General features: G+C 42.9%; 1 protein-coding gene across 7 annotated transcripts in view; it reads left to right on the forward strand.

Moving 5' to 3' along the window:
• The window catches only part of CHKA (choline kinase alpha), a 67,593-nt gene that overhangs the window by 4,917 nt on the left and 47,017 nt on the right, over nt 1-15,659 (forward strand). For all 7 annotated transcript variants that reach the window (XR_004270256.1, XM_032282620.1, XM_032282621.1 and 4 more), the window contains exon 2: nt 14,655-14,766. Coding sequence is in view for 6 of the 7 variants with exons in the window: in XM_032282620.1 (XP_032138511.1) it covers nt 14,655-14,766 (112 nt within the window). In the remaining variant the exon portion in view is untranslated. The remainder of the gene's footprint in view (nt 1-14,654; nt 14,767-15,659) is intronic.

Raw genomic sequence — 15,659 nt, forward strand, 5'->3', positions numbered from 1 at the left:
TTTTTTTTTTTTTTTTTTGAGATGGAATCTTACTCTGTTGTCCAAGCTGGAGTGCAGTGGCATGATCTCGGCTCACTGCAACCTCCACCTCCTAAGTTCAAGCGATTCTCCTGCCTTAGCCTCCCAAGCAGCTGGGACTACAGGCATGTGCCACCACACCTGGCTAATTTTTTATGTTTTTAGTAGAGATGGGGTTTCACCATGTTGGTCAGGCTGGTCTCAAACTCCTGACCTCATGATCCACCCGCTAGGCCTCACAAAGTGCTGGGATTACAGGTGGGATCCACTGCATCCAGCCCAATACACTTAATTTTTTAGAGCAGTTTGTGTTTGTTTGTTTAGAGATGGGGGATCTTACTGTGTTACCCACGCTGGTCTTGAACTCCTGGGCTCAAGCGATCCTTCTGCCTCAGCCTCCTGAGTAAGTGGGATTACAGGTGTGTACCACTGGGCCCAGTTTTAGAGCAGTTTTAGGTTCACAGCAAAATTGAACAAAAAGTCCGGCGAGTTCCCATATGACTCCCTGCCTGCACACAGGCACAGCCTTCCCCTTTCTCAATATCCCCCACCAGAATGGTACATTTGTTACAACTGAGAAACCTACATTGACATATTATCACTCAGCGTTCATAGTGTATTACAGCCTATTCTTGGTGTTGTACATCTGTGGTTTTTGGCCACCATATAATGAAATGTATCCACCATTGTACAGATGCTGCTTATGATGAGGTTACTTACAACAGGGTTATGCCCTGATAAACCATCATAAATTGAAATGCATTTAATATATTGAGTCTACTGAACAGCATAACTTAGCCTAGCCTGCCTTTAATTTGCTCAGAAAACCTACACATTAACTTTCAGTTGGGCAAAATAACACAAAATCTGTTTTTATAATAAAGTGTTGAATGTCTTATATAATTTATTAATTACTGTACTGAAAATGAAAAACAAAATGGTTTTATGTATACTTGAAGTACGGGTTCTCCCGAATACATACCACCTTTGCACTATTGTATAGTTGAAAAATCATAAGTTGAACCATCATAAGTTGGAGACCATCTGTAATATCATACAGAATAGTTTCACTGCCCTGAAAACCCTGTGTAGTTAATGCCTGTTTATCCGTCTTTTACTCCTAACCCCAGCCAGTCACTGATCCTTTTTGCAGTCTTCATAGGTTTGCCTTTTCCAGAATGTCATAGAATTGAAATCATATAGTAAGTAGTCTTTTCGGTTTGGCTTTTTTCACTTGATAGTTTGCATTGAATTTCCCTGTGTTCGTTCCCTCCCTCCTTTCTCCTCTCCTGTCTCCTCTCATCCTCTTCTCTTCTCTTTCCTCCTCCTCTTCTTCCTCCTCCTCTTCCTATTCTTCTCGCTTTCTCTTTCTCTTACCCCTTCCTCCTCCTCCTCCTTGTCCTCTTCTTCTTCCTCCTCCTCCTCTTCCTCTTCTCTCTCCCTCTCTCTGTCTCTCTTTCCTCAGAGTCTCACTTTGTCGCCCAGTTTGGAGGATAGTGGTACAATCTTGGGTCACTACAATCTCTACCTCGCGGGTTCAAGCAGTTCTCCTGCCTCACCATCTCGAGTAGCTGGGATGACAGGCATGCACCACCACACCGGCTAATTTTTTTGTATTTTTAGTAGACACCGGGTTTTACCACATTGGCCAGGCTGGGCTCGAACTCCTGATCTTGTGATCCACTCTCCTCGGCCTCCCAAAGTGCCGGGATTGCAGGCGTGAGCCACCGCGCCCAGCCTCCCTGTGTCTTTTCATGGCTTGATAGCTCACTTCTTTTTAATACTGAGTTGTCTGGATGTACCACAGTTTATTTATCCATTCACTTACTGAAGGACATCTGGGTTACTTCAAAGTTTTGGCAATTATGAATAAAGCTGCTCTAAACATTCATGTGCAGGTTTTCACTTCATTTGGGTACATACTGAGGAGCATGATTGCTGGTCATATGGTGAGAGTTATGTTTAGTTTTGTAACAAACTGCAGACTCTTCCAGAGTGGCTGTACCATTTTGCTTTCCTAACAGCAGTGAATGAGATTTCCTGTTACTCCATGTCCTCATTAGCATTTGGTGGCGTCAGCATTCTGGAGTTTGGTCATTCTGTTAGGTATATAATGGTATTTCATTTTAATTTGCAGCTTTCTATTGACATTATGATGTTGAAAATCTTTTCAGATGCTTATTTACTATCTGTATTTCTTCTTTGGTGAGATGTCTGTTCATGCCTTTTTCCTTTTCCTTTTTTTTTTCTTTTTTTTTTGAGACAGAGTCTCACTTTGCTGCCCAGGCTGGAGTGCAGTGATATGATCTCGGCTTAGTAGCGAGGATTATAGATGCCCACCACCACGCCTGGCTAATTTTTGGTAGAAATGGAGTTTTCACCATGTTGGCCAGGCTGGTCTCGAACTCCTGACCTCAGGTGATCTACCTGCCTTGGCCTCCCAGAGTGCTGGGATTATAGGCATGAGCCACTGCAGCCAGCTATATTTGATTTTTTTTTTTTTTTGAGGTGGAGTTTCACTCTTGTTGCCATGCTGGAGTGCATTGACGCAACCTCACCTCATTTCAACCTCTGCCTCAAGTGATTCTCCTCCCTTTACCTCCTGAGTAGCTGGGATTGCAGGCACTTGCCATCATGCCGAGCTAATTTTTGTATTTTTAGTAGAGACAGGGTTTCACCATGTTGGCCAGGCTGATCTCGAACTCCTGACCTCAGATAATCTGCCCATCTTGGCCTCCCAAAGTGCTGAGATTACAGGCGTGAGCCACCATGCCTGGCCTCATTTTGTATTTTTTGTAAAGATGGGGTTTCACCATGTTGGCTAGGCTGGTCTCAAACTCCTGATGTCAGGTGATCCACCTGCCTGGGCCTCCAAAGTGCTGGGATTACAGGCGTGAGCCACCATGTCTGGCCTAATTAATGTATCTTTTAATGATTCTTGAAGTTGGGTAGTGATGTTGAAAATCTTTTTAGATGCTTATAAAGTCCTCTGACTTTATTCTCTTTCATTATTATGTTGGCTATTCTAGGTCTTTTGCCTCTCCCTATAAACTTTATTAAAAAAAATTTTTTTTTTTTTTTGAGATGGAGTCTCATTCTGTTGCCCAGGCTGGAGTGCAGTGGCCTGATCCTGGTTTACTACAACCTCTTGCCTCCTGTAGTCAAGCGATTCTCCTGCCTCAGCCTCCTGAGTAGCTGGGATTATAGGCACATGCCACCACACCCAGCTAATTTTGTATTTTTAGTAGAGATGAAATTTTACCATGTTGGCCAGGCTGGTCTCCCAACTCCTGACCTCAAGTGATCCGGGCACCTTGGCCTCCCAAAATGCTGGGATTACAGGCATGAACCACTGCCAGCCTCCCTACAAACTTTAGAATCAGTTTGTTGGTATTTACAAAGTAACTTGCTGGGATTTTCATTGGGATTGCATTAAATCTACAGATGAAGTTGGGAAGAACCGACATCTTGACACTGTTGAGTCTTCCTACCTGTGAACATGGAATATCTCTCCATTTGTTTAGTTCTTCTTTGATGTCTTTCATCAGGGTTTTATAGTTTTCCTCAAATAGAGTTTGTATACATTTTGTAGATTTATATCTAAGTATTTAATCTTTTGGGGTGCTCTTATAAATGGAAATGTGCTTTTAATTTCACATTCCACTTGTTTGTCACTGGTATATAGGAAACCAGTTGACTTTTCTTTTTTTTTTTTTAGAGACAGGGTTTCACCATGTTAGCCAGGATGGTCTCAATCTCTTGACCTCGTGATCCGCCTGCCTCGGCCTCCCGAAGTGCTGGGATTACAGGCATGCGCCACCACGCCCAGCCCACCAGTTGACTTTTATGTATTAACCTTGTATCTTGTAGTCCTGTTACATAGTCTCTTATTAGTTCCAGCAATTTTTTTTTTTTTTGGTCAGTTCTTTCTGATTTTCTACATAGGCAATTGTGTCATCTACAAACGAAGTTTTATTTCTTTCTTCCTTCCTAATCTGCATACTTTTTTTTTCTTTGAGACAGAGTCTTACTCTGTTGTCCAGGCCGGAGTTCAGTGGCGTCATCTCAGCTCACTGCAACCTCTGCCTCCCATGTTCAAGCAGTTCTCTGCCTCAGCCTCTCGAGTAGCTGGGATCATAGGCGCTGCCATCATGCCTGACTAATTTTTCTATTTTTAGTAGATACAGGGTTTCACTGTCCTGACCTGGCTGGTCTTGAATTTCTGACCTTATGATCCATCTGTGTCGGCCTCCCAAAGTGCTGGGATTACAGGTGTGAGCCATGGTGCCTGGCCCCTAATCTGTATATGTTTAATTTCCTTTTCTTGTCTTAATTGGTTAGGACTTCCTATGATGTTGAAAAAAGTGGTGAGAAGGAACATTGTTACCTTATTCCTGTTCTTCGTGGAAAAGCTGTGACTTTCTCATCAAGTATGATGTTAGCTGTAGATTTTTTTAATAGATGTTCTTTATCAAGTTGAGGAAGTTCCTCTCTATTCTTCATTTTCTGAGAGTTTATTATTTACTATGATTGAGTGTTGGATTTCGTCACATGCTTTTTCTTGAATCCTATTGATATGATCATGTGATTTTTCTTCTTTAGCCTGTTGTTGTGGTAGATTATATTAATGGATTTTATTTTTCGAGACAGAGTCTCACTCTGTCACCCAGGCTGGAGTGGAGTGGCATGACCTTGGCTCTCTGCAACCTCCACTCCCTGGGTTCAAGCAATTCTGGTGCATCTGGGATTACAGGTGTATACCACCACACCCAGCTAATTTTTGTATTTTTAGTAGAGACAGGGTTTCACCATGTTGGCCTGGCTGATCTCGAACTCCTGACCTCAAGTGATCCACCTGCCTCAACCTTCCCAAGTGCTGGGATTACAGGCATGAGCCACCACATCCAGCCTATTAGTTGATTTTCGAATGTTTAACCTATAGGCCTATGGTGAGGTCTCAGTCTTTTGGTGAGCCTGTGCACCTAGACTGTGAACTTTACCCATTTTTCTTAGTTTTTCTCCTCTTTTAGGTGGGACAGGATGGCCAGAGGGGGCTGGAATTGTATATTTCCCTTCTTCCAGGAAGGTTAGGCTCTGAGAAAATCCCAACAAGTCAGGCGCTGGTAAAATAATTTCTCCTGATGGCAGACCTTGTTAAGAACACAATGTTCTTGTATACTTAAAAATGGTTCACTTGCCTCTTCCTCTGCTGGAAGCATGAAGGGATTTTTTTTTTTTTTTTACCCCAGTCTTCTCTCTAAGGAACTGGTAGAACTCCTAGAGATAAAACTCATCAAAGGACGGGGCTACCCAGTAATTGGGTCTCCTTGGAGTTTTAAACTCTCACAGTTGTCCACACTGAGCCTCCAGCCGTGTGTTAGTTATAGTTAAGGTTTTCCTACCCTTAAGGCTGATTTCGTGGAGAATTTTGCTCCAGTAAGTTGTGATTCTCTGTATCTGTCTGTCTGTCTGTCCAGTTAGAGGGGCAGCAGTTTCCCTCTTGACCCCATTTCTTTTTTTTTTTTTTTTTTTGAGAGAGAGTGTTTCGCTTTTTTTACCCAGGGTGGTGTGCAAGGGTGCAATCTCGGCTCACCGCAACCTCCGCCTCCTGGGTTCAGGCAATTCTCCTGCCTCAGCCTCCTGAGTAGCTGGGATTACAGGCACGCACCACCATGCCCAGCTAATTTTTTGTAGTTTTAGTAGAGACGGGGTTTCACCATGTTGACCAGGATGGTCTCGATCTCTTGACCTCGTGATCCACCCACCTCGGCCTCCCAAAGTGCTGGGATTACAGGTGTGAGCCACCGCGCCCAGCCGACCTCATTTCTTTGAGAGTTGATTTTTCGGTTCACTCAGCTTTTTACATGTTGTTAGGATCAGGTGACGACTTCTAAACTTCTTACATGCTGGACTAGGAATCAGAAGGTTGAGTGGCATTTCTTTTCTTTTTTTTTGGAGACAGGGTCTTGTTCTGTTGCCCAGGCTGGAGTGCAGTTGTGGATCATAGCTCACTGCAGCCTGGAACTCCTGGGGTCAAGCGATCATCCCACCTCCACCTCCTCATTAGCTGGGACTACAGGCATGTGCCACTGTGCCCAGCTAGGAGTAGAATTTCAATAATTATAATAATAAAAGCACTTCTTCTGCTGTTTATCATATATTGCTTTCAGTGATATCCACGTTCTTCTTCCTGTTTTCCCCTCCAGTGGAGTCCTGTCAGCCTGTCTAGCCTCTTCCCAGGATCTCCATTCTCTGTCAGCTGGCATTGAATCTCCCCATTCTGCTGTATGGTGAGGGCATAGCCCTTATCTTTAGTTTTCCACAAAGAGATCGTAATCTCCATGTTTTTCATAATGTATTTACATATCTTAATGTGCCTAGTACTCTTTTTGTCGAGTATTGACTGGGAGTCAGCCTAGGCTAGAAGGCATGCAAGCACTTTATGAGAAAGTGCGAGGGAGTACTGCTGGCTATGCCTGGTAGAAGGACCTCCTGGGTGGGAAGGGTATGCAGAGAAGCATGCTGTGTTCCGAGAACTGCACTAAGGACAGTGGCTTGAAATTTGCATTTTAGGAACACTTCTGAGGTGGCCTGGGGGATATCTTAGAGGGGAGAGGGACCAAGAAGCTGGGAGAACAGAGAGGAGACTGCTGTAGTGGGGGTTGGGGGAGGATGTACATTTGGGCAGGAGCAATGAGAATGGAAAGGAGGAGAGAATTTGGGAGATAGGAAGAGGACCAGGCCATTGGAAATGAGGAAGATTTTGAGCCTGGGCGCCCGGCCAAAAAGGCACTACTGTTAACTGAAGTAGGCAAATCAGGAGGAAGAAATTATTTTGAATAGAGGAAGGAAAAGATGATATGTTGGGAATCAAGCTAGAGAACAAATTGGTGTTCAAATTTTGGGGAAGGGAAAATAGGTAAAAACTGCAGAAAGAATCAGGAAAAAAGTAGAATAATAGTGGGGTGATTTTATCCCCCCGATTTGGTAAGGTTTGAACATGTTTTTATTGTTACCATGGTGGCGGTGGTACAGCTGGCATCTAGTGAATAGAGGGCAGGGTTGCTGCTAAACGTTGCTGCAGTGCACAGGGCAGACTTGCCCCTCAGCAAAGAATGACCTGGCCCCAGATACGAAGCGTCAAGGCTGAGCCATACTGGAGTAGAATTCTTAAGACTGAGCTTTACCCTTTCTTCCTTCTGGCTTCCTCTTAAAGCTTAACCTTTGCTTTGCAATTGGTGCTGATAAGTGAACAGCATAAGATCTCATGCAGTCTTCACCAAAACCTCTGTTAGATACTGCTACATTATTTTATGGTGTGAAAACAGGCTTGGAGGCCTGCCCAAGGTCACACAGCTATTTTGTGCAGAATCTGTACTCTACCTGGACTGGACTGTTCTTTTTTTTTTGAGGCAGGGTTTTACTGTGTTGCCCAGGCTGGAATGCAGTGACATGATCATGGCTCACTGCAGCCTTGACCTCTCAGGCTCAAGCAGTCATCCACCTCAACCTCCCAAGTACATGGGACCACAGGCTCATGCCACCATGCCTGGCCAATTTTTTTTATTTTTTATTTTTTTGAGGCAGACTCTCGCTCTGTGGGCCAGACTGGAGTACAGTGGTGTGATCTCAGCTCACTGCAACCTCTGCCTCCCAGGTTCAAGTGATTCTCCTGCCTTAGCCTCACAAATAATAGTTGGGACTACAGGCGTGAGCCACCACACCTGGCTAATTTTTTGTATTTTTAGTAGAGATGGGGTTTTACTGTGTTAGCCAGGATGGTCATGATCTCCTGACCTCGTGATCCACCTGCCTTGGCCTCCCAAAGTGCTGGGATTACAGGCGTGAGCCACCACACCCAACCCTGCCTGGCTAATTAAAAAAAAAAAAATTGTAGCGATTGGGTCTTGTAGTGTTGCCTACGCTGGTGTCCAGCTGCTGGGCTCAAGCAATCCTTTCAGCTTGGCCTCCTGACGTGTTGAGATAGATTATAAGTATTAGCCACTGTGCTTGGCCTAGCCCGTTCTTTTAATGGTACCTCCTGGCTTTTATTGTGTTCAGAGAGCTGGGAGTTAAGGCCCTCCTGATTATTCCATATAGAAGCTGATGTTTTACTGCAGCACTTTTTTTTTCCACCTGAGCTGTAGCTGCAATTTGAATTTTAGATGGTTAGAAGAAATTTTTCAAAAATCTGCTTTTTTTCTTATTTTCCTTGTGCTGTAAATTCAGTAGCTGTTTTGATATTTTGCTATATTCTCTTTTTCATGAATCCAGCCCTATGGCTTAAAGATCATTTTTCTGCTGAGGCACTCGTTATATTGTGAATTTTTTTTCTTTTATTCATTTTGACTTTTAGATGATATTCATGAAACTGCCTGCTGTATTTTCTCCTAGGTCCAGGCCCTCAGCTGTGGGGACTGAACCCTGTATGTAATGGACTGGGTGCCCTGTGACTTGCAGACAGTTTGCAGAGGTATCAGTGGCTTATTTGCTTTTCAGCAAAATACAGTTGGTTAGGTAACTTCTTACCTTAATTTACTAGGTGGAAATCTTTTTTGAGACGAAGTTTCGCTCTTGTTACCCAGGCTGGAGTGCAATGGCGCGATCTCGGCTCACCGCAACCTCCGCCTCCTGGGTTCAGGCAATTCTCCTGCCTCAGCCTCCTGAGTCGCTGGGATTACAGGCACGTGCCACCATGCCCAGTTAATTTTTTGTATTTTTAGTAGAAACGGGGTTTCACCATGTTGACCAGGATGGTCTCGATCTCTTGACCTCGTGGTCCACCCGCCTCGGCCTCCCACAGTGCTGGGATTACAGGCTTGAGCCACCGCGCCCGGCCTAGGTGGAAATCTTTGTGTTACAGTTGGAGCAAACAGTTCCTCAGGTTTGTCATCTGTCTGACCATTCGTTCAGCTGACTTACATACATGAATCCCAAAATATCCCCGTTGCTGAAAATGATAGGGGAAAAAACCCAAATAATTAAAAATAGATGTTTAACATTAGAGATGGCGTGTGTGTGTGTGTGTGTGTATATATATATGTACTTTTTTTTTTTTTTTTTTAGATGGGGTCTCACTGTGTTGCCCAGGCTGTAGTGTAGTGGTGTGATTTCAGCTCACTTTCAACCTCCGCCTTCTGTGTTCAAGCAATTCTCTTGCCTCAGCCTCCTGAGTAGCTGGGACTATAGGCACCCACCACCATGCCCAGCTAATTTTTGTATTTTTAGTAGAGACAGGGTTTTACTATGTTGGCCAGGGTAGTCTCGAACTCCTGACCACAAGTGATCTCCCCACTTCAGCCTCCCAAAATGCTGGAATTACAGGCGTGAGCCACTGTCTGGCCTAGAGATGGCATATTTCAAGACCTCGGGCAGATTTCTAAGTGATATCACTGTAGCATGTAGCATGGATTTTTCTTGGCTTTAGAGTGTTGTAGAATGTAACAAGCATTTAATAACCTCTTTTTTTTTTTTTTTTTTTTTTGAGACAGTTTCCCTCTGTTACCCAGGCTAGAGTGCAGTGGTGCGATCTCGGCTCACCGCAACATCCACCTCCTGGGTTCAAGCGATTCTCCTGCCTCAGCCTCCCGAGTAGCTGGGATTACAGGTGTGCGCCACCATACCCAGCTAATTTTGTATTTTTATAGAGACGGGGTTTCACGATGTTGGTCAGTTTGGTCTCAAACTCCTGACCTTAGGTGATCTGTCCGCCTCAGCCTCCCAAAATGCTGGGATTACAGGTATGAGCCTCTGTGCCTGGCCAGGATTTTATAATTTTATAACCTGTGTATTTGATGTAAGTGCTGAAGCATTGGAGCATTATTCATAATGTTTATATAATTTTTTTTTGAGATGGAGTTTTACTCTTGTTGCCCAGGCTGGAGTGCAATGGCGGGATCTTGGCTTACTGCAACCTCTGCCTCCTGGGTTCAAGTGATTCTCCTGCCTCAGTTTCCCAAGTAGCTGGGATTCCCATGCGCCACCATGCCTGGATAATTTTGTATTTTTAGTAGAGATGAGTGTTCACCATGTTGGCCAGGATGGTCTTGATCTCTTGACCTCATGATCCGCCCGCTTTGGCCTCCCAAAATGCTGGAATTACAGGTGTGAGCCACCGTGCCCAGCCATATTTAAGGTTTTCTATGTGTAAGATCATTTTGTCTGCAAACAAGAATAATTTAACTTCATTTCCAATTTGGATGCCTTTTACTTCTTTCTCTTGCCTAGTTCTGGCTATCATTAGAAGCGGAAGTGAATCTTTTAATTTTTGATTAACAATTTATGTAAAATAACCTCTTTATACTGCTTATTATTCCCTTAGTATTCTGTTTTAACGAATCATGAGTTGGTTAGTGATGCCTGCACCACTGGGTCTGGAGGGCAGGGGTGAGAATTCCTACCAGCAGGTACTTCCTGCTCTTTTCTGTTTCCTTCCTTTCATTGTGTTGAGTGTGGAATAAGTGTGTTATTGTCACTTATTTGAGATTTTGCTTGAGTATCTCGTTCCTCTCATATATATATATGTATGTATGTATGTATGTATGTATGTATTAATTTCGAGACAGAGTTTTGCTCTTGTCCCAGGTTGGAGTGCAATGGTGCGATCTTGGCTCCCTGCAACCTCTACCTCCTGGGTTCAAGCAATTTTCCTGCCTCAGCCTCCCCAGTAGCTGGGATTATAGGCATGTGCTACCATATCCAGCTAATTTTTGTAGTTTTGGTAGAGACAGGGTTTCACCGTGTTGGCCAGACTAGTCTTGAACTCCTTCCCTCAAGTGATCTGCCTGCCTTGACCTCCCAGAGTGCTAGGATTACAGGCGTGAGCAACCATGTCCAGCCCATGCTGATCGTATTTAATTATGACCTATAAAGCTGGTATGCCAGATTATAAAAAGTTTGTGGTTTTAAAACTTCTTACAAATCTTTGAGCGCTCCTAAGGTTTTACTTGGGAAGATATTTTTGATAAATTATATGATAAAATGGACTGTTATATTTTTGCTACCATTTCTGGCATTTCTTCCCACCAGATTTTATTGTCCCTAGTTATATTATTTGATTCATTGGTAACTGGCTTTTTTTCTAGTTAAATTTTCACAGTTTGAGTTATTGGTGCCAATTATGTTACTTCATTTATTTTGACTGTCACTAAAAAATAATTGACAATTTATTCACTAAGACCCGTTGAACAATAGAGGCTTCAGGTAATACAAAACAGATGAAGGGTTTCCGCGTTGTGAGCTTGTTTCTGGCCAAGCTAGTCTGCTTTCCTTCTTTAGCAGTATGGGAGTAAGCTTTGAATCAGGTTACACAATTTAGAACAGTACTTCATCTGTTTGCTTTTGCATTTGACTGAGATTTCCAGAGTATGTGACCGGAACAAAAACTAGGGCTTTTAACTCTGTGTTAATGCCTGTTCTGTTGCTTGGTAGCCAGAAACTTATGCTGGCTGTGACCAGACACGGCAGGGGGATTCTGATAAGTCACACAGTTGAGGCGCCACCCCAAGTTTAGCAGAGAGGTTAAGGCTGCTTTTTGTTCCTTTGATCTACACACTGTCGGCCTGCTTCACAGCTTGCTTTGGGAAAACAAGAGAGGTCCCTTTTATTTTTTTTCTTTTTTTTTTTTTTTTTTTTTAAATAGAGTCTAGCACTGTCACCAGGCACCAGGCTGGAGTGCAGTGGCTCAATCTCGGCTCACTGCAACCTCTGCCTCCGGGGTTCAAGCAATTCTCCTGCCTCAGCCTCCCGAGTAGCTGGGACTACAGGCATGCCCCACCATGCCCAGCTAATTTTTGTATTTTTTTAGTAGAGACGGGGTTTCACCATGTTGGCCAGGATGGTGTCTATCTCTTGACCTCATGATCCGCCCGCCTCGGCCTCCCAAAGTGCTGGAATTAAAGGCGTGAGCCACCGCGCCCGGCCTTTATTTTTGTTCTTCTTAACTAAGGTAAACAACCTTCTGGGAAAATAGATCCTGACTCTGCTGTCTTGTTCCTAGACACTCATGATGGTTTTTCATTTTAAGTAACCTTTGAAAAAACTTCTTAAATATATCTTACTTAAATCTGGGGAAAATTGTTTGAAGCACATTCATATTTTTTAATTGGTAAGAAAAAAAATGACATAGTTCACATACCATACAATTCACCCATTTAAATTATACAATCCAGTGGCTTTTAGTGTAGTCACAGATACTTGCAGCTGTTACCATTTTAATATGTTTTCATCTTTCAAAAAGAAACCTTGTTTCCTTTAGCTATCATCCTCTACCCCTGAGTACCCCCTCCCCACCAACTCCTGGCAGCCACTAATGGACTTTATCGATTTCCTTATTCTGACATTTCATATGAATGGAATCATATAACATGTGGTCTTTTGTGACAGTCTTCTTTCACTTAGCATAATGTTTTGAAGTTTCCTATTGTAGTATATATCAGTACTTCATTCTTTTTTTATTAAAGCTGTGATAAAATAAGGCCAAGCACAGTGGCTCACGCCTGAAATCCTAGCACTTTGGGAGGCCGAGGTGGGTAGATCACCTGAAGTCAAGAGTTTGAGACCAGCCTGGACAACATGGCAAAACCTGTCTCTACCAAAATACAAAAATTAGCTGGTCATGGTGGCATCTGCCTATAATCCCAGCTACTTGGGAGGCTGAGGCAGGAGGAATCTCTTGAACGTGGGAGGCGGAGGTTGAAGTTAGCAGAGATAGCACCACTGTACTCCAGCTGTCTGAAAAAAATAAAAATAAAGTAAATAAAACTGTGGTAAAATAAACAGCATCAAAAATACCATTTTACCAATTTTAAAATTTATAGTTCAGTGGCATTAAGTACATTCACATTGTGCTACCATCACCACCATCCGTCTCCAGAATGTTTTCGTCTTCCCAAACTGAAACTTTGTACCCATTAAACTTAAACCAACTCCCTATTTCCACCTAGTTACCCTTATTTTAAAAAAATTCATTAGCTCAGTCAGAATCTGTTTTCAGCTGTAAGCCACCACATCTGTAGTAATGTGTTATAGCAGTGATAGGACACGGAGACGTTTGTGTCGTAGGTTTATAGAGAGTAGTCCTGATAGAAGGCGATTTTGCAACTCACACAGCTACTATGACATCTTTTTTTTTTTTGAGATACAAGTCTCATTCTGTCGCCCATGTTGGATACAGTGGCGTGATCTTGGCGTACTACAACCTCCGCCTCCCAGGTTTAAGCGATTCTCCTGCCTCAGCCTCCCAAGTAGCTGAAATTACAGGTGCATGCCACCATACTGGGCTAATTTTTGTATTTTTAGTAGAGACAGGGTTTGTTTCACCATGTTGGCCAGGCTGGTGTCAAACTCCCGATCTCAGGTGATCCACCCTCCTAGGCCTCCCAAAGTGCTGGGATTACAGGTGTGAGTCACCGTGCTCGGCCTTCTATGACTTATTTATTTATTTATTTGAGACGGAGTTTTGCTCTTGTTACCCAGGCTGGAGTGCAATGGCGCGATCTCGGCTCACCGCAACCTCCGTCTCCTGGGTTCAGGCAATTCTCCTGCCTCAGCCTCCTGAGTAGCTGGGATTACAGGCACGCACCACCATGCCCAGCTAATTTTTTTTTGTATTTTTAGTAGAGATGGGGTTTCACCATGTTGACCAGGATGGTCTTGATCTCTTGACCTTGTGATCCACCCACCTCGGCCTCCCAAAGTGCTGGGATTACAGGCGTGAGCCACCGCGCCCGGCCCTCTATGACATCTTTAATGTGGTACATGGTGCTCTCCAGCTTTGCCTCCTATCTCTGACAACTCTTCATGGTTAGTTAACAAGCAAGAACTCTGAAGCTGTATGCCTGGATTTGATTCCTGGCTTAGCTACTTACTTGGTGTGTGTGATTAGAGTATTGAGGTCTCCTGTTTCATCTGAAGGCCCTAGAGAACAGTTAATGTTGCAAGTTTTTGAAAAAGCTACTAGTCAGAATCAGATGACAGATTTTTAGTTATGGTAGCATAGAAGATCTTGGAACAATTAATACCTGTCAAATGAAAGAGGAAGGTTTAAATATTACCTCAAGATTTTAATGGGAGGCCGAGGCGGGTGGATCATGAGGTCAAGAGATTGAGACCATCCTGGCCAACATGGTGAAACCCTGTCTCCACTAAAATATACAAAAATTAGCTGGGCGTGGGGGCGCACGCCTGTAGTCCCAGCTACTCGGGAGGCTGAGGCAGGAGAATTGCTTGAACCTGGGAGGCGGAGGTTGCAGTGAGCCGAGATGGCGCCACTGCACACCAGCCTGGAGCCTGGCAACAGAGTAAGACTCTGTCTCAAAAAAAAAAAAAAAAAAAGATTTTAACCTACTAATTACAGAAATATAATGGAGATTTTGGATTCTAGAAGAATCTGAGTTTGCAGGTATGTGGGAATGGGGTTTCTTCGTTCTCAATTTCAAAAACTTTTCCCCACCTCTAATCTAGAAAAACAGATAGGGAATTAGTCTGTTTTTAATGTGACTGGTGGAGTTAATTGAGAGAATAAATTGAGACAAGGTAGCAGTTGTGTAACCCTGACTTTTCATCCATATTTATCCAAGAAGAGGGATTTAGCTCACCTTCATTGCAGATACTTACTGTCCTCTTAATTCCGACAGAGGTGGCCTTAGCAACATGCTGTTCCAGTGCTCTCTACCTGACACCACAGCCACTGTTGGCGATGAGCCTCGGAAAGTGCTCCTGCGGCTGTACGGAGCGATTTTGCAGATGGTGAGTTGGTAGGCTACTTTGGGAGGGGGAGAGCCTGTTAACATTTTAAATCCTCTGTCCTGATACCTGGAAAGAGATTTTAAACACTTAATGGTGTTACTAAAGATATTTAAGTATCTTGCTTTTACTTTAATTGGGCTGCACAACTTGGTTTGCATTCTAAGTTAATTCCTGTTTTTTTTTAGTTGTTATTTGTTAGTAAACTAGTATAAGTATTCCCAGTTTTACATCTAGAGAAGGTACAACGTTGGTTAAATCTTTAATAATGCTTGATGATTCTTGGTTCTACATATTGATTAAAATTTTCAGCTCAAATTTAGATTGTAAAATTCTAATGTGGAGAAGGTATTGTTTTTATAACATAATCAAAAAGATCTTAGAGGGTAGTCCCAGTTAACAAAGTATGATCTCAACGAACCTGAATTTAGTAACTGTTTCTCTGAGGTTTCTTTAAAACTTTGAATAGTTTGTTGCAGTCATAATCTTTCTAAATTTTTATATTATGTAAATAATCTAATTCTTAAAGTACCTATTAAATTATCCAGTTATAGGATGTCCCAACTTGTCTAGGTTTATTATTATTGTTCTTATTGTTATTAATGACATGAATTTACTATTTCATTGACCCCCAAAGAAATGTTTGGTTGATGTATTTCTTTTTCTTTTTCTTTTTTTTTTTTTTTTTTTTTGAGACGAAGTTTCGCTCTTGTTGCCTGGGCTGGAGTGCAATGGTGCAATCTTGGCTCACTGCAACCTCTGCCTCCTGGGTTCAAGCAGTTCTGCTGCCTGAGCCTCCCAAGTAGCTGGGATTGCATATGTCACTACGCTGCCTAATTTTGTATATTTATTTATTTATTTATTTTTTAAATTTTTATTTAATTTTTTTTTTTTTT

This window comes from Sapajus apella, unplaced genomic scaffold (genome assembly GCF_009761245.1).
Source record: "Sapajus apella isolate SASKATOON/1434 unplaced genomic scaffold, GSC_monkey_1.0 scaffold14, whole genome shotgun sequence".
Taxonomy (NCBI): domain Eukaryota; kingdom Metazoa; phylum Chordata; class Mammalia; order Primates; family Cebidae; genus Sapajus; species Sapajus apella.